Source organism: Carettochelys insculpta, chromosome 1 (genome assembly GCF_033958435.1).
Source record: "Carettochelys insculpta isolate YL-2023 chromosome 1, ASM3395843v1, whole genome shotgun sequence".
Lineage (NCBI taxonomy): Eukaryota > Metazoa > Chordata > Testudines > Carettochelyidae > Carettochelys > Carettochelys insculpta.
Window position 1 is genome coordinate 228,901,000 of NC_134137.1, and position 19,360 is coordinate 228,920,359.

General features: G+C 48.3%; 1 protein-coding gene across 1 annotated transcript in view; it reads right to left on the reverse strand.

The window, feature by feature from the left end:
- Nucleotides 1-19,360, reverse strand: part of SPAG17 (sperm associated antigen 17) — a 232,801-nt gene that overhangs the window by 110,817 nt on the left and 102,624 nt on the right. Inside the window, exon 14 of the mRNA XM_074983588.1 lies at nucleotides 17,502-17,732. Coding sequence (XP_074839689.1) covers nucleotides 17,502-17,732 — 231 coding nt within the window. The remainder of the gene's footprint in view (nucleotides 1-17,501; nucleotides 17,733-19,360) is intronic.

Sequence of the window (19,360 nt, forward strand, 5' to 3'; positions counted from 1 at the left end):
ATGACCAAAAGCCTGGAAAATTTGCTAAAATGCTGAGTGATGCCATGTCACCAGATCAGTCAGGTATGCCCAAGTACTTTGTGAAAAAACTACAAGAGTGCCTGGATGAGGCCTTCAAGGAGATCTCGAAAAAGGAGAAGCACTCCATCCCAAGAAACATTAACATACTGTTTTTAGGGGCACAGAAGCACAGCTAGCAAACCAGTACCTGTGCAAAACCCTATAGCTATATACACCCCCAACCTGCTTCTAGCATGCAGAATAACGACTCACCCAAACTGCTTGTTCCAGAGGGCTCAGGGACCATCATGGAGGTGATTGGCATGGAGGGGATTGACGTGGAGGGGTCTGCCATGTAGGGGACCAGTTCCAGGTCGATGGTGAAGAGCTCTGGGCTGTCTGGAACAACTTCCTCTGTCCCCTGCTCATTGCTCCTTTCCTCCTGTCCATTGCCCTCCTCCTCTGGGCTACCCTGCTCCTCCGGGCTCACCCCAAATTCCATACCAGGGCCTCCACAAGTGTTGTAATTGTGTCCGGGCTCCATGGTGGTGCTGCTGCCCATAAGCATGTGGAGGTGTTGATAACAGTGGCAGGTCTGTGGAGCAGCCCCTGACCGCTGGTTGGCTTCCTGGACTTTTTGTTAGGCCTGATGGGGTTCTTCAACCTTCATCCGACACTGCATAGTCCCAGGAGTAACACTGGGTGACCATTTCACACACCATCTGATCATGGATGGCTGCATTTCTCTTGGCCACCCAAAGTCTCTTCACCACCAATTGGTCTCCCCAAATGGCAATGAGATCCAGAATCTCTGGTGGGTCCAAGCTGGGGCTCGCTTGTGAGCCTGAGAAGTACTAGTCAGATCACTACCCTGAGGGCTCATGATTGCAGTACAGGGCTACCGATAATTGCTACTGATACCGTGCGATAGCTACCAATGCAGTGCGACACGATGGGCAAAGGATTTTTTTCATAATGGATGCCCTTTATATTTGCAGGGCTGGTCTGCTAAATTCCAATTCAAATTTTAATTCAAATTAAAATTCAATCCAAACTTTTTGGGTTTACTTTGACCTTCTTCCTGCACACCTGACAGCAGTGCACAATGGAGTGGCCATACGTAGCTTTGTGGGATACATACGGGACACTTCTGGAGGCTAACAAATTCGAATTAAGGACATGGTTCTTCCACACTAGCCTCGATTTGCAATTTTAAATTAGAAATAGATGTTATACCCTTCCAATAATATTGATATTCTGTAATCAGCATTACGGCTCAATAAATCGAGTTAACTGTATTAGGTGTGAAGACAGTCACGTTTTAATATTGAGCTAAAGCCATGAAATTCAAATTTATCTCATTGTGTAGATGCAGCCTTAATCTCCTTGGAGATGTCGCAGCATCAAGAAAGATAGTCTTTTGGCACAGGATCAACAAAGAACAGATTGCTAAGAGGTCAAATGAGATCCCATAAGGTCAGCAAGCACAGTGTGAAGGTAAAAATAACAGCTTCTTTTGCCAGTGAAAAGAGATGAACATCTACTTAAGTTACAGAGGGGGCGGTGTAGGTTGGATATTAGGAAAGCCTTTCACCAGGAGAGTGGTGAAGCACTGGTACGTATTACCTAGAGAGGTGGTGAAATCACCATCCTTAGAGGTTGTTAAGTCCTGGTTTGACAAAGACCTGGCTGGGATGATTTACTTAGGGTTGATCCTGCATTAGACAGGTCTTCCAGCCCTAGGATTTTATGATTCTATGATCTATTCTTGGAAATCTCACTACTTCCTTTGACTTCCTTTGGATCTGAGGATGGAACAACTAAGATCATGGACCTATAACAAACTGAAAGACAGACTAGAGAACTGAAAGTTTAACAGATAATCCAAAAATTTCTGAATGCAGATTAGCATTGGCTGAATTCCTTGTGCTAGTGACCCAACCGGAAACCATTTCCACATGGCTGATTAGGTAGTTCTTGCAGACAGTTTTCTACTATTGGACAGCTTCTGAACATCAGCTTTTCTTTCAATCATGCAGCATCCATACCATGAGTTACAGACTGATGGCAATTCTTTTTTGTTGCAAACAGATTGATAGCTGTAACGCCCCATTCTCTGGTGATGGATCACAGGATGCTGCTCTTAAGAGATCACTAATGTTTCTATGAGATATTCCTACCAAGGTGAAGGCCTGGCTTGACACAATCAGGAAGGTGAATGGAAAGTTAAGTTGCTAATACAGGTTTGACAAATAGCATGCTCAAGGCAGGATGCCTGTGGTATCTCAGATAAGCAGCACCGCCCTGACAGTAGCTACTGCAAACAGGATAAACCTGGATGGTAAAGATCAAGTTCCACATGAACAGCATATGGACAGAGCATGGTGTACAAGGATTGGTTCATGCAAAGTAACCAAGCCAATCACAAAATGTGTGATTTAATATATAACAAATATAAATAATGAGTAGATGTATATAAAGGAAAAAGTGGTCTGTGTAAATTTGGATGTGTGGCATGTCCTATACCTACCACCACCTCTTGAGTCTGATCGACTCAGCTTTGCTGTATGCCAAATAAAGGAACCTGAATGATGAAATCCAAAGTTTAACAATGTTTTAGATTCCAGAGAACTTGATGAAGTGGTCTCCCAGAACTAGACAAGGCGCCTGGATAAGCTGAGTGGAAAAGGACTCTGAGAGCATCCCAACATGAGGTGATCGGCCAAATAATTCTGGACCCCCAGAAAGTGAGCAGCTGTAGGAAGTCTGTTCTTGATGCAAAACTGCCAAGATTTTTTTACTGCCTACTGAAGAAGCTGGTTGGAACAGGCTCCTCCTTGTTTATTCACATTGCAGGAGTGTTGTTGCTGAATATTATATGCAATGGCCTGCACAAGATGTAAATGGCTCAAAGTTCCAGGACATTGTTAAGAAGGAAATCTTCTCGTTCTCATGAATCTTGAGGTTTCGACGTTCTCAGATGTGCTGCTCAACCTGTTGCGGTAGCATGAGTAACTATGGTTCTGATTAGTGGAGGCTGGGCAAAAGGAACCCCTTCACTAATATAGGTCTGATACACCCATGATACCAGGGATTCTAGAATGGGTGGGGGCCTTGGCACTTGGACATCCAATAACTGATAATTTGGAGTATGCCAGCTTCAAACAGACCTGAAGAGGATGAAGGTGTGATCTCACTTGCTGGACTACCTAAGTGTAGCTGATGGGTTGAGAGCAAGGGACAGACACAGGCAATGAACTACATGAAATCACTTGTTCACAAGAAATGCCCTCAAACTTGTAGACTCTAGCAGGGCCCCAATGAACTAGACTTTTTGTCATAGTATTCAAATTAACTTTTCTTTAAAATCGTACCCAGCCCATGGAGGAGAACTGGAAATGACGAAGGACTTGACATCTGGGCTTGCTCCTTGGTAACCAATTGTCCAGGAAAGGAAGACACATTCCTTTTTGCTTGACATAATGCTGTTACCACAGTAATGCACTTGTCTAAAATATATATATGGAGCTGAGGACAAGTCAAATGGAAGCACTGTGTTTTGGTAATGCTGACCTGTGACTACCAATCTCAGATACTTCCTGTAGCTTGAGAAAATTGTCACAAGAAAGTGGGTGACCTCATGACTGATAGCAGCAACCCGCTGTCATGATTCAAACTGGGGAGAATATTAAATAAAGTAACTATGTGGAATCTCATATATTTGATGTGCTTGTTACGACCTCAAAGATCAAGAATAGATCTCACCCCTCTCTTGGATGTGGGAATTAGGAAATATCATGAGTAGAATCCCTTTCCCTGAAGCTGCAGTGGAACCTCCTCAACAATATTTAAAATGAAGTTTGGTAAAGTAACATGGCAAAGTTAAAGGACTTAATCTGATCAATTATTTTGATTTTCATTAATAATATTTCCTTACTTACCAATTATACACAACCCCATTGTTATAAATACAGTAGCCTAACATGAATAATTTAGTATTTAAGGTATTTAGAGATATATAGAGGCATTTTGTCATCATGGGTGGTTGGCTGGTCATCCACGGAAAGTTTTTGTTGAGTGGGGTGGGCCACAGGCCGAAAAGCTGGAGAACCACAGACATAAAGGGACACTTATTTCACCTTATCTTTAGCCATTGCCTTATGAAATAGGTAAGTTACATGAATATACAGAATTTCTACCAGAAGATAAAATCCACAAAAGAGCTTGCTTGACTTTATATTTGTGCATGAAAGACTGCCACCTTAGGCAGGCAAGTCCTTCATCTACAGGCTCTAGGCACTGCAAATCAATCTGTATCACAATTCCAGATAGTCTTGCACTAGCCATAGACATCTCTATCAATGTATCCCAATGGATCTGTTATTTTGTGGAATATTTTTTCCAAGAGAAGTGGTAGGAGACCATTGCTTAAGATATTTAAAACTTGATTGGAAAATAATATGCTGTTCATGTAAAACTTGATTGAGAATAATGCTGCACTGGATCCCAGGGAAGGGGTGACGGACCAGCCTAAGATTTTATTTACCTGAAAAGCAAGATCCAGATTGCTCTCTGCTGCTCTTTTCCTGTGTCAATGCCAAAATGTCATCACTACAAAACTGAAGATTCTCTTTTAGGGTAGGCTCTAAGGAACAAAAAGTAGATTGATGAGATGAAGCAGCCCCCAGGAGTTGTACTACATGATCAAATAGGTCTTTGCCATCTTATTCTATTACTCTAAACATTCCCAATCCAGATGTGCTTATAGCGCAATTGGGAGGGAGTCTCCCAGCTCACACAGACAGACCTATGCTAGCAGTGCTAAAGCTAGCACCAATGAAACTTGGGCTGGTGTGCTAAAAATAGGAACATGAACATTGTTGGGATGGAGCTCAAGATCCCACTAGCCCTGCTAGTGTGAGTTTGTCTTCCCACAGCTGGGAGACTTGCTTCCATGTGCACTGTGATACACCCACCACCACTTCCAAGTCAGACTACAATAATGACAAAGCTGCTGGACATAGCGTAGCTGAGGAAACGCTAACACTAGGCACAGGTATGAACAGAACTTTTCCAGATACCACTTATAAAATCACAGTTGGATAAATTTCTCAAGAACAAGTTTTTAATGGACACCCAGATATAATTTAGAGGTCAGCCTAAGTGAAGCTAGAAAGATAAATTGGCATAGCTTGCATCTTCTTCCTCCTCTCTGACTCCTGTAGTCTAGCATCCACTTATCAACATCTAAACATATGCTCTCCTTACACAACACTTCTGAATTTGGACTACTATGTCTATTTGAGTGTCATCGAATCTATGCAGGTGTAACCCATATGTTTAGGGACAGAAGAGTGAAGTTTGAAAGAAAAAACCAATGAACAGGAGTATTTAAAAAGAGCTTGGCTACCTCGGATGTTAGTACATAACAAATCAGGACGTGAAACTACAGCACACTAAAAATTCTGCTTTGTGTACCACTGAACTTTGAGTGCTCTGTAATAGTATCCATGTGTGACATTAATGCATATCAAGCTAGTCTGTAGTAGATCCACACAAGTCCCAGATACACAATCCCTTAAATAAAGTAAATCATCTCCTACTTTCATTTATAGTTTTTTTATATCTTCTTCTAGGCTGCTGAGGTGTAAATTATACCAGTTTCACTCCCTTAAATTCACACATTGGCCTATGGGAATCTGATGCCTGGTCTATATTACAAAATTAGGTTGATGTAAGTTGCCTTGCATTGACCTAGTTGTGTATGTGTCCACTCTTAATTTTTCTCCAGCTGATCAATGCACATGGCTACAGTGACACAGTAACACTACCTCCCCAAGCAGTATTGATCCATGGTTGATATACTGCTGTCAATGCAGTTCAAGTGCAGATACCGTGTTCCTTATATTGACTATAATAATCCCTGGCATTGACTATTCTCTTCACAAAAGCAGACTCCACTGCCCATGGGTCACAGAGATCAAAATTCCCTCCCACTTTAAAACCACAAGAATTATGAAATAAACAAAAAAAAAAGCCTTTTCCTGATTGTCCAGCTGGTGAACACACCTAGTAGCTCTCTATCATTGTGTGCATTTGCCTCGTCAATCATGCTGGTTACATACTGCAGATGAGCTTCAGTCTGGAGGTGACAAGAGAAAGTGGATCCCCTGTGTGGGTGGGGAGAATAGACTGCATAGATGCAGTTACAAACCAGCCATAGGCAGGTGGATATCTATGAGCAAATTGCATCCGGGATGCACGAGAGGGGTAAGGTAGGGATCAGCGGCAGTGCCCTGTGACTGGGGAGGCCAACAGTTGATTCAGTGCCTAGTCACAGTCCTGCTCTTTTTACAAAGAGCTGTAAGCCACTCTTGTAAAAGATCCTATCACCGCTCTGGGTGCTCGTGTACACCACAGTGGATGCTTCCAAGGAGTCTGAGTTCTGAGCTACTGCCATGAATAATGAGCACAGGGAGGCAAAGGAGGAGCATGGGAAAAATACCAACAGAGAGTCTACCTATTCCATGAACCAGGACTCTACTGCAGCCCAGTCATTGGGGGTACCCAGCAGTCCTCTTAAGAAGCTTTCTAGAGATGGCAGCCTTATGTTTTCCTCCTGAATAGGATGCTCATGTATGCCAAGTGATGAAAACGTCATCTGGCATTACTGCAGTGAACAGGCTAATGGCTGTGCATTTTGTGCCCTTTTCACCAACAGGAGTGGGATATCAGCTAAAATCAGCACTGTGTATAGAGCATGGTACCAGTAAACAGTATACAGTGTCACTGCCCTAACTCACGGCATCATGCAACTGAACAACCTTCTTCTCATTTCTCTTGCCATTGACAGGCCACACTTACCATGGCTGGTGTTGTGAGTGGTGCTGTGTGCATGGTGTGAGGCCTAAGGACTCGCAACAATGGACAAAACATGGCTAAAAGCAAAGCTAAGCTGTAAGCGAGAGGCAGGCCTCTGCTAACAGAACTTGGCACAAACAGAGCTGAGAGTACAAAACACTAATTGGTAATCAGCCCAGGTGCCGAACAATAATTGGTACAGTTTGTAAGTTGAAATCATATGGTACCACCAGCTCATTGAAAAAGACCTGGGTGCCTACTCTTCACAGATACAGACCTAGTTCCAGGAAAAGGTAAAAAATGACAGCATGACGGATAAGAGATGAACCACGAGGTACAGGGTATCTAAGTAGCGTCAGAGGGTGGCAACCTGATACATCAACAGTGAGGTGTAATTTGTTTGTACCTGTATATAACATAATGTCTTGGGGGGACCATCTTTGCATGACCTAGGGGAGCAGTGGAATTCCCACTGACCACATCAGTCCATTGTTGCAGGTACATATGCACAGTGGATCAGTAAAGCATACTTGACAACTGTTATTTGTACCTTGCTTGGCAACAAACCCTGGCCAGGCACCTTTGATCCTTATCTACTCTGTGGTCTTTGGGGAACCTCATGGGGTCTGCTGCAGTTATTGGGCCACACACAAGCAGCATTCTGGTTATCATCAGTGGAGCCAAAGACCCATGAGGACTCAACGGCAGTAAATCTGCTGACTACATCAATAAGCCTGTCTTGTTTAAAATTTTAGCACAGCAAGGGAAGGGAATTCAGAAGTTTAACTTTCACTTTCTTCTGCAACTTTACTAACAATGGCCCCTTTATCTGTAGCTGCCATTTCAGCCTTGGGAGAGTCCCTGCCACACTTGCAGAATGCTTGAGCCAGATACGGAGAATTCGGGATGACAGCTAGGCTGGGATTGCTTCCCCACTTGTCCCTCCACCCATATGAGCCGTGTCTACACGTGCACGCAACTTCGAAGTAGCGGCACTAACTTCGAAATAGCGCCCATCACGGATACACGTGTTGGGCGCTATTTCGATGTTAACATCGACGTTAGGTGGCGAGACATCGAAGCCGCTATCCTCATCAGGAGATAGGAATAGCGCCCTACTTCGATGTTCAACATCGAAGTAGGGACCATGTAGTCGTTGCGCATCCCGCAACGTCGAAATTGCAGGGTCCTCCATGGCGGCCGTCAGCTGAGGGGTTGAGAGACGCTCTCTCCAGCCCCTCAGCTCAATGGTGGCCGCATGGAGTGGCCCCTTAAAGGTCCCCTCCCCCTCCCTTCCTGTGCAGGAAGCTGAGGGAACATGCAGGCAGCAGCTCAGACACGCGGCCAGCCTGCACGTCCCTCAGCAGCCACAGGACCCTCAATGGGTGTCCGGCAGCCCCCCCAGTGCCCCCAGGGGACCCCCCACAAGGGGAGCCAGGGCAGCCAGCCCAGCCAGAAGGGCAGCCAGGCTGGCAAGCGGCAGCGGGGCCCCTCCTGGATGGAGGCCAAGCTGCGGGACCTGCTGGGGCTCTGGAGCGAGGAGGAGGTGCTCCAGGTAATGGGGAGCAAGAGGCGGAACGCGGATGCGTTCGCTCGGCTGGCCGATGGCCTGGCCGCCCGGGGTCACCCTGCCCGCACTCCTGATCACGTCAGGAGTAAGGTGAAGGAGCTGCGGCAGGGTTACGCCCGGGCCCGGGATGTGGCCGGACGATCTGGGGCCGCCCCCGTCACTTGCCCCTTTTACAGGGAGCTCAGGGACATCCTGGGCCCCCAGCACACCTCCTCCCCTCCGGCCACCCTTGATACTTCGGCCGACGAGCCCCAGCAGGCCCTGCAGCCGGAGTCCGCCCTGGATGTAAGCCCCGCACCCCGGGGGCCCCCCCCGGAGCCCACCCCCGGGCTATCGCGGCAGGAGGAGGAGGAGGAGGAGGCGGGGGTCGCTCCTCCTCCGCAGAATCCGGGCTGCAGATCCTCCTCCTGCCATCCCGGAGCAGCAGCCGGGCCTCCGCCCCCCGGGGATCTCCGGACCGTGGGAGTGGACCGACAGGTATGTACCCTCCTCTGGTGTACACCCCTGGGCTTGAGGGGCAGGGGGTAATAGATATGTGTCCAGGGCCCCCCACATGCTCACATGGCCATGGCCCCAAGGACAGCAGGGCCATGGCCCTCACAGCAGTGCATCAGCCCCTGCCCCCCACCACCCCGCATGACAGTGCCATGCCCCATCCCCGGGGCAGGGGGGAGCGGAACCTCGAGGGGCCCCTGGGAGGAGGGGGTGGGACACCCCGCAGCAGCAGCAGCAGCAACAGCAGCAGCAGCAGCATGTGATGGAGTGGGGGGAGTGCAAAAGGGAGACTCAGGCTAGATATGAGCAACAAGAGCCGAATAGCTCCCAGGGGCAAAGGATGATCCTGGGGCGACAGCTGGCAGGTGACACCTCTGCCATGAACAAAGAGGAGGGAGGAGCCGAGCTGGCTTTGAATCGGAGGGGGGCGGGGGCCGCAGGTAGAGGCTAGGGGAAGGGAGAGCTGGAAGGCAGTCAGCCTGAGGAGGGGGAAAGCTACATCCCAGAGGGGCACCCCTTGGGGTCTTCTCCCCACGACGGGTTGGAAGGACTGTCTCTTCTGACAGCTGGTGCTGTCACTCCTGGGAGAAACTGGGCATCTGTGGCCTAAGAAACCTCTCCTGTCAGACCCTGCGGAGTGAAGTGAGAGTCGCTCCCACCAGGGGACGGGGTGCAGTGCAGGGGGACCCCTGAACCCCATCCATCACAGCAGCATCTCCTGGGGACGGGGATGGGGAACCTGCAGCACAGGGCTGGGGGTGACAAAGGCCACGGCCAAGGCCTATCTCCATTCTTCTTCCCCCCCTCCTCTCCTGTGTCCCGCAGCTGCACCATCGGAAGGACCAGAAGAGAGCACCGGTGAGGCATCAGTGGTCCCGCAGACCCCTCCGGGGCCATCGCTCCAGGCAAGTCCCTCGGCCGGGGACTGACCGGCCCCACGGCGGGCTAGACGGCGGACCCTGCACCACCACCAGCCGACGGCGACGGACCCCCAGCTGCTGGCCATCCACCGTCGGCAGCTGGAGGTGGCGGAGCAGCGCCTGCGGGTGGAGCAATGCCGCCTTGAACTGCAGGAGCGGGCGCTGGCCTGGCGCCAAAAGGCATGGGGGGCCTACATGGACACTTTCAACCGCCTTGTGGACTACTTGGCCCCCCATGCCGTGCCGGCCGCTGCAGCGCCCGCCCTGACTGCTCCACCCGCCGCACCACCTGCTGCTCCGCTCATCGCTGTCCTGTCCGCTGTCGCCCCGCCATCCACCAGCGAGGGCCGGACCGCTGAGGGACCCCTGGAGCCAGCTGAGACTCGCCGGGCATATCTTCCGGTCCGCCCCGCCCCCAGCCAGCCCCGGACAGGGCTGTGGCCACGGCGGGGCTCCCAACTGCCCACCCCCAGTGCCGGACTTTAGGGGTGTGGGGCCCAGGACGTGGCCCCCCCCCTTGTATATAGTTGATTTTTAAAAAAGGACGATGGACAGTTGTAGTTCTCTTTTTTTGTGCCTCCCTTTGCCCCGTCCCCCCCCATGTAAATAGTTCTCCCCTTTATCATCCCTGGTTTTGTTTTTAGTGAACAAACTTTTTTATTACTATTGTTTTCTTTGGACACATTACTTTTGTTACACACATCTTGTATATAGTTTGTTCTTGTTTTAATTCTAGTTCCAAAAAAACAAAGTTCTCAAAGAAAAACCAGTTTAAGTTCAGCCACAAGTGCGTGCTGTCATTTGTCCAGGAAAAGTGGCGGGGGGGGGTGCGGTTGGGTGCTCCATGGTGTGGACGCTGGGGCAGGGAGTGTTGTGGAGGAAGGGGTGGGCAGTGGGGGGCCTGGCAGAGTTCACCCTGCGGCCTCATCATTGAAGTGGGCCCGCAGGGCCTCCCGGACCCGGGTCCCCTCGGGGTCCACCGGGCGACTGGGGGCAGCGGGTGGCTGCACGTCGGCCCTGCCGGCCTCCACAGCCCAGCCCTGGAAAAAGGCCTCCCCCTTGCTCTCCACCAAATTGTGCAGGGCGCGGCAGGCACCCACAATCAGGGGGATGTTGTTGGGGCCCGCATCCAGGCGGGTCAGGAGACATCTCCAGTGTCCTTTCAGGCGGCCAAATGAGCGCTCCACCACCTGGTGCACGTGGTTCAGGCGCTGGTTGAAGCGCTCCTGGCTAGCGGAGAGATGGCCCGTGTACGGGTGCATGAGCCAGGGCTGGAGGGGGTATGCCGCATCTGCGATGACGCAGAGGGGCATGGTGGTGTCCCCCACAGGGAGCTCCCGCTGGGGGATGTAGGTCCCCGCCTCCAGCCGGCGGCACAGGCCCAAGTTCTGGAAAACCCGGGTGACGTGGGTGCTGCCAGGCCAGCCCACATAAATGTCCTGGAAACGGCACCGGCTGTCCACCAAGGCCTGGAGGACCACAGAATGGTAGCCCTTGCGATTGATGTAGCGTCCTCCACTGTGATGCGGGGCATGGACGGGGACGTGAGTCCCATCCAGAGCCCCGAAGCAATTGGGGAAGCCCAGGGTGGCAAAGCCCGCGATGGTGGCATCTGGGTCCCCCAGCCTCACGAGCCTGTGCAGGAGCATGGCGTTGATGGCATGCACAACCTGCAGGGAAAGCACATGGGAGAGCACCAATGAGGGGTGAGCAGGGTGTGCATGGCCCTGCCCTGCCCTGCCCTGCCCTCCCCTCCCCTTCCCTGCCCTCCCCTCCCCTCCCCTCCCCTCCCCTCCCCTGCCCTCCTCTGCCCGGGCCCCACTCCCCTGCCCTGTCCTCCCCCCGTGGGTCCTCTTACCTCCATAAGGACAGCCCCGACGGTGGCCTTGCCTACACCAAACTGCTGTCCCACGGATCGGTAGCTGTCTGGAGTGGCCAGCTTCCAGACAGCAATGCCGACCCGTTTCTCCACAGGGAGGGCACGCCGCATGGCAGTGTCCTGGTGCCTGAGTGTGGGGGTGAGCCACTGGCACAGCTCCATAAATGTCTGCCGGCTCATCCTGAAGTTCCTGAGCCAGCGGTTGTCCCACTCCTCAAGCACCAGCCGCTCCCACCAGTCGGTGCTGGTGGGGTAGCTCCACAGCCGCCGGCGTGTGAGGTGGGGGTTGGGGCGGGGTGCTGCAGGGTTGGGGGTTGAGCCCTGCTGCCCTGGGGGCAGCTCCTCCTCCGGTGTAGCAAGGAGGTGCTCAGCTGCCTCCCGCATGGCATGGATCAGGGCGAGCCCTGCTCCTGCCGGGAGGGCTGGGTGGACCTCTGGCTGCTGCTGCTGCTGCTGCTGCTGCTGGGGGTCCATGCCTGTGTCGCCCGGGGTCTGTGTGCCTATGGCTCCTCAGACCGCGTGCTGTGCAGGCTGAGTGTGTCTGGGAGGGGCCCTCTAAGGGAGCGGCTAGCTGTTGCCCCGGAAGCGCTAGTCCGCCCTGTGACCCTGTCTGCAGCTGTGCCTGGCATCCCTATTTCGATGTGTGCTACTTTGGCGTGTAGACGTTCCCTCGCAGCGCCTATTTCGATGTGGTGCTGCGTAACGTCGAAGTTGAACGTCGACGTTGCCAGCCCTGGAGGACGTGTAGACGTTATTCTGTTGCTACATCGAAATAAGCTATTTCGATGTAGGCTTCACGTGTAGATGTAGCCTTAATCAGTCAACTGGTTAACTCTAGCATTTAACCAGTTAACCAATTAAACAAGATTTTACTTCCCTATGCAGTAGCAGGGAACCCTTTCTATCACCCCTTTTTGTCATAAGGATCACCTCTCCAGGGCACGGATGCTGTCCTGAGTGGTCCCTGAGAAGAGAATGAAACGAGGGGCATGGATGAGGTAGCATAAATCACAGCTGATGACATCTAGTCCTCTTGTCTATTGTTATTGCATTCCAAACTTGCAGAAAGAGTGCTGGCTGACCCTTGAAGATGATGGGGTGGTTGCATGGCAGCAGGCAAAGTGGTTGCTAGCACTCTAGGATTCCCCAAAAATACATTTTTCTTGGGGGGGGGGTGTTATCCGTGAGGAGGAAGACTGCAAGGGTGATCCCGAAGGGCAACACTTTCAGTCTTTTCAAGCTTCCTTGATGATTTGTAAGAAAAACCGGGAGGTTCTGTAATGTTGTGTGGACTGTGCAGGAGAATTTCTGTTTCTGTGTCAGTGCGTAAATACCCAAGGAATGGAATGTAGCTATCAAATCCTTGAGTGCGTGGGTGGAATAGTCTGTTTTCTGATTGAAAAGTCAGGATTCATCAAATGGGAGGTCTTTCATGCTATTTTGTACCTCCCCAGAAAACCAGAAGAATAGAGCAACAACTACCGTCTTGTGTCAGAGCTCCTGCTGCATCAACTACTGATTGGAGCGGGAGCCTCACTACCAGCTTCTCCCTCTCAATTAATGCCTGGAAGTGGGCATAGTTCTGTTGTGGCAGTTTCTCAACGAGTCCTCCAATTTGCTGCAAGTCAGGAAATTGTATCTGACGTTGACTAAATGCGTTAGTCTGCAGTCAGTACTGGCAGATCCTTTGATTTATTCAGCTTCTTTTTGTGGCAACTTCCAGGAAGTGCTTCCAGACGAAGAGCATCTAGTCTTCTCAAGCATGGCTCGGGAAGGACTGGCAGGTACTGCACCTGGATCAATGTGGGGATCTTTCTCGTATTAGAAGCAGCAGCGATGTTCATTGGTAACCAAGAAGAAACACTGGCAGGAAGCACAGCTTTTAAAGCTGGAGGTTTTCAGCATAGTCTAATCCAGGGGTCTGCAATCTGTGGCTCTAGAACCATAGGTGGCTCTTTAAGGACTTCTTTGTGGCTCCCAATGCTATAATTGCAAAGTAAAAAGCCAAATAACTTCTGATTATATTCAATAAACAGTGAACATCTAAAAGCCCATGAACAACTCTGATCTAAATAGCAAACAATATGTGATCTCAAAATGTTAGATAAATCCCCCTTTAATATGTGCAGTGCATTGTGGGATATGATACTGTATCTGCATTTTGATCATGTTGCTAATAAAGTCTTGATTCTGAAAAGGAAAAGGAAGCTTGAGACATTACTGGTGTGAAGGGCAACATTCATTTTAAGAAAGAAAACTGAAATTAAACGTGAAGTAAAATTGGCAGAATTAAACTGGTGTTGTGATGACTTCAAAAAAGAGGAAAAGTGAAGATGAAAACAGAATTTGAAGCTGAATGGACCCAATCCTTTGCATTTATATCAAGTTCAGCTGGGCTCCCTTTATGTCTCATTTGCAATGACAAATTCACCAACAAAAAGTGCAACCTCAAGAGAATATGTAAAAAGTTTGTGAGTGTCCTGCTGTAAACATGTATTGCATTACAAATCATTGTGTGCACTGTTCTTAAACTTGGAACTACAAAAAGTATCGTTTGATGTTATTTACTAAGGACGGTCTCATATTCACATGCATTGTGGCTCTTGAATTACTGAGTTAAAAAAAATGGCTCTTCTTGCTATTTTGGTTGCTGACACCTGGTCTAGTAACTTCATGTGGGGATAATGGGGAGTGGGGGTGGATATTCACAGAGAATAAAACTTCCCGAAAATGAGCCTTGACCCTACTCCTAAAACTACCAAATTACTATAAAATAAAAACAGTAGAAACTGTAAAAATATGTACTACTGTATATTTTAAGTGTTTCACACACAAGAGGATATTAATAGTTCAACCACGTGGACTATGTGGCCGTGAAAAGGAACTGGAGATATGGTTGATTTGCCCCACCCTTTATCACCTCAGACAAAACCCTGAGGCAAGCCAATGGTGCATGTGTGGACCAACTGATACTATTACTTGAAAAATCTCTGGCTTCGGACACATGGTATGCACGTGTAAACCCACAGTGGAATACAACAAGGACTGTCACTCAAAGAAGAATGTGCCAGTTGGGAAAAAAAGTCACCATTACTAGCTTTTTGAACAGTATTTTTAAAGATTTGAGCATCATGCACCTTCCCAGAGCAGCTAGCAACAATCATTTGGGAAGTACCCCTAGTGATTCGCCAATGCTCGCATAATGATAGAGATTTAGTTCTTTCAGTTGATGTGCTCTGAGGCCAGGTAATCTTCAAATAGGGCTATATGTGTCATCCATCACCCCACTGCACTTCAGAAACCCACTGCTGCAAATCCATCCATTATTGTCCGCGCATTGCATAGAGTTGCAGTCATGTATAGCAGAAAAAAACAACCTCCCTCAGAGTGGACTTTCTAACTCCAAAATAATTTCCTACTGACCAGCAAAAATCCCATGTTGTAAGTTTCCTTAATGTGATTGCCTTTCACTTCTCCACTATCAGTGCAGTTCCAATGAATTCTGGTGTCCCTGAAATGAAGGACTGGGCCAAGCACAGCACACAGATCCAGTAATGTGGGCTTGTGCATCTGAGAGCTTTGCACATACTGCTCCTCATCCCAAGCCTACAGTATGATGTGATCCTACCAATCAGAGCTTGCATCCTGGGACCAGAAGTGGTGCTTCATCATTGACAGCTGCTCCATGAATATCATCAACAACTTCAAATTGGTTCTTGCTACGTTGCACAGCAATCTGTCTTTCACAAACTCACCATGTTCCCTGCTGATTCATTTTGTAGCTCTGTAAATATCAGAAGAACCTGCATCCTGTGCTTGCAGCATGCATGAAATTAAGGCTGAGCAGCACAAAGTCCATGCTTTGGAGATGGCAGACCATGAGGAGAGCAATGTGGATTTATAGGATTTTTTAAAAAGGCACAAAATTATAACATATGGACAACACTATGAAAAAGAGAAATTTGCATGCTGGGAAGCTAACCCTTGCTTCCAGTCACCTTTTCAGGATTTGTTTCTGCCCCACCATGCACTGCCAATACTTCCAAAAAGACAGCATACTGGACAATGGCAAGATGCACAGTGGGATGCCTACCCATGATGCGTTGCATTGTGAATTGATACAAGCACACTTGCTCCTGAGTACACACAGCATCAATGGAAGGAACTAAGTGTGCATGTGCACAAGTTATATAATAGCTCTAGTGCCTTCATGCTGAAATAGCTCATGATGGGAAAAGTTTGTAAGTGTAGATATAGCCTGAGTTTAAGTGATCTAATTTACAATGCTTTACACATCATCTCTGATTTTGGTTTTCACGCTCTGGTCACTAATATAGCTGTTAAGACTATACTTTATAGGATCCTGATTCAGCAAGGTGTTTGTGCATATGCACTGAATCTACTGGGACTACCTGATTTCTGAAGTTAAGCACAAGCTTAAGTACTTTGCTGAATCAGGGTCAGAGTTATCTAATCCAGTTGAGCAACAGAAGCAGAATACCAGACTTACACATATTAATATTCTTGATGTGCCTTTGCTGAACGAGCTCTATAGAGATGTTCTGAAAATGCTTACATCAGCAACTAACACAAAGGCTATGTCTACACTACAGCAATATTTTGAAAGAAATTCTTCTGGAAGATCTCTTCTGAACAATTTCTTTTGAAAGGTCGTGTGTCCACACACAAAAAAGCAGATTGGAAGATTGAGCTTGTATTTTGATATAGAGTGTCCACACAGCCCCACTCTTTCGAAAGAACAGGCCAGGGATCAAAAAATCCAGCGTCATGAGGACTGCTCTTTTGAACAAAGGGCCCATGCAGCATCTGCACGAGCTTTTTTCAAAAGACGCTCTCGAAGGAGGCACTCTTCCTGATCCAGGAGCAGAAGAGGGCTTCTGGAAGAAGAGCCGTGTTCTTTTGATTTCAGATCGAAAGAGTGCATTTTGTGTGTTGACACTCTTGTGTTTTTTCGAAAAAGGACTGGATTTTCCAAAAAATTTTGCAAGTATAAATATGGCCAAACTGAGTTAAATCCTTATTCCACTGGCATCAATGAGAAAACTCCCACCGACATCACTGGGATTATGATTTAACACCATCTGCATTGGTTTTTGGCATAAACATACCAGTGAGGTTAAGATTTGGCTCATTGACAGAAATTGCTGAGAGACTACTGTATCTAAAATGCAATCTGTCCATTTTCAGTTCCAACTTAAATTACCTTCTTTTGGTTGTATTGCTTATAATTATCTACATATACCCACTACTATTATCAAAGCTTCAAAATTACTATTTCAGTTTTATGGCAAAATAAAAGGCAGTGTTTTATATACTTCATGAACAGCATTTCTGAAACACCTAAGAAGAGTGAAACTTTGAAACAGTTACCAAATTCTATATTACAGTGTTGTATACATATGTTTAAAACAACTGTTTAATGGTATAATTTAAATGTTTTATTTCTCTAAAATATTCTTTTATATCAGAAACTATAAAATAGTTTTCTAATATCTGCTATGCAGACAGGTCTTTTACATAGATACTGCCTTTAAAGACTCATTTACATAAACTATTTAATTATGCCATTAAAAAACCCAGCTTATGCCATTATTCAGTATTCCTACTTGGATATTCATTCACTGAATGGTTCCTAAAACAGGAGAACCATCACATCCTAATGATCACCAATAATTCTGAATTAATGTAAAAGAAAAAGATTCTAGTGAACAGCATGTTTGTAATTCTTAGAAAAATATGCCAGAGGCACTAGTACCTGAGTCATGGGGAGTTTTCTCATCAAACAGGTTTTCCACGGTTGATAGCTGTCTCAGATGTCTTGCAAACCTGGCTGGATTATCCCAGGGGATATAAAATACTTCATAATCACCACCAAGCATTAATCCTGAGCCCTCCAGTATATCAGAGTCATCTAGCGTAGTCAGTCTCAGACTTTCAAAAGTAAACACTTTGAAGGCTCTTTCTACTTCAGTCCAACTCAAGTGTTCTGGAAGAGAATTTAAACCATCCACAGATATTGTCCTTACATATCAGTAAAAGGTAAATAGAAGACTGATAAGGTATTTTGTACTTGGCATTGCCATTAAGTCTGCGAACAAGGGGGCTAATCATAAAGGTAATTTCAGTAATGACTGATAAATTGATTAGATAGTAGTCAGATATATTACTAAACCTGTGCCTTATGACATCGGGAAAGGAATCGTCTGAGGTGATGAAGGGTGGGGCAGACCAACCATATCTCCAGATGCTTATTACTTGCTGTACCCTTTCCCTGAACATTCAGACTCACTAAAATGCATTCATACATCCTTTCAGCTTCCCAGCGTGCATCAAATAGGTATACACATTAGAGCTGCGTCTACACGTGCACGCTACTTCGAAGTAGCGGCAGTAACTTCGAAATAGCGCCCGTCACGTCTACACGTGTTGGGCGCTATTTCGAAGTTGAAATCGACGTTAGGCGGCAAGACGTCGAAGTCGCTAACCCCATGAGGGGATGGGAATAGCGCCCTACTTCGACGTTCAACATCGAAGTAGGGACGTGTAGACGATCCGCGTCCCGCAACATCGAAATAGCGGGGTCCTCCATGGCGGCCATCAGCTGGGGGGTTGAGAGATACTCTCTCTCCAGCCCTTGCGGGGCTCTGTGGTCACCGTGGGCAGCAGCCCTTAGCCCAGGGCTTCTGGCTGCTGCTGCTGCAGCTGGGGGTCCGTGCTGCATATACAGGGTCTGCAACTAGTTGTTGGCTCTGTGTATCTTGCACTGTTTAATGAAAGCGTGTCTGGGAGGGGCCCTTTAAGGGAGCGACTTGCTGTTGAGTCCGCCCCGTGACCCTGTCTGCAGCTGTGCCTGGCTCCCTTATTTCGATGTGTGCTACTTTGGCGTGTAGACGTTCCCTCGCTGTGCCTATTTCGATGTTGGGCTGAGCAACGTCGAAGTTGAACATCGACGTTGCCAGCCCTGGAGGACGTGTAGGCTGCGTCTACACGTGCACGCTACTTCGAAGTAGCGGCAGTAACTTCGAAATAGCGCCCGTCACGTCTACACGTGTTGGGCGCTATTTCGAAGTTGAAATCGACGTTAGGCGGCGAGACGTCGAAGTCGCTAACCCCATGAGCGGATGGGAATAGCGCCCTACTTCGACGTTCAACATCGAAGTAGGGACGTGTAGACGATCCGCGTCCCGCAACATCGAAATAGCGGGGTCCTCCATGGCGGCCATCAGCTGGGGGGTTGAGAGATACTCTCTCTCCAGCCCTTGCGGGGCTCTGTGGTCACCGTGGGCAGCAGCCCTTAGCCCAGGGCTTCTGGCTGCTGCTGCTGCAGCTGGGGGTCCGTGCTGCATATACAGGGTCTGCAACTAGTTGTTGGCTCTGTGTATCTTGCACTGTTTAATGAAAGTGTGTCTGGGAGGGGCCCTTTAAGGGAGCGGCTTGCTGTTGAGTCCGCCCCGTGACCCTGTCTGCAGCTGTGCCTGGCTCCCTTATTTCGATGTGTGCTACTTTGCCGTGTAGACGTTCCCTCGCTGTGCCTATTTCGATGTTGGGCTGAGCAACGTCGAAGTTGAACATCGACGTTGCCAGCCCTGGAGGACGTGTAGACGTTATTCATCG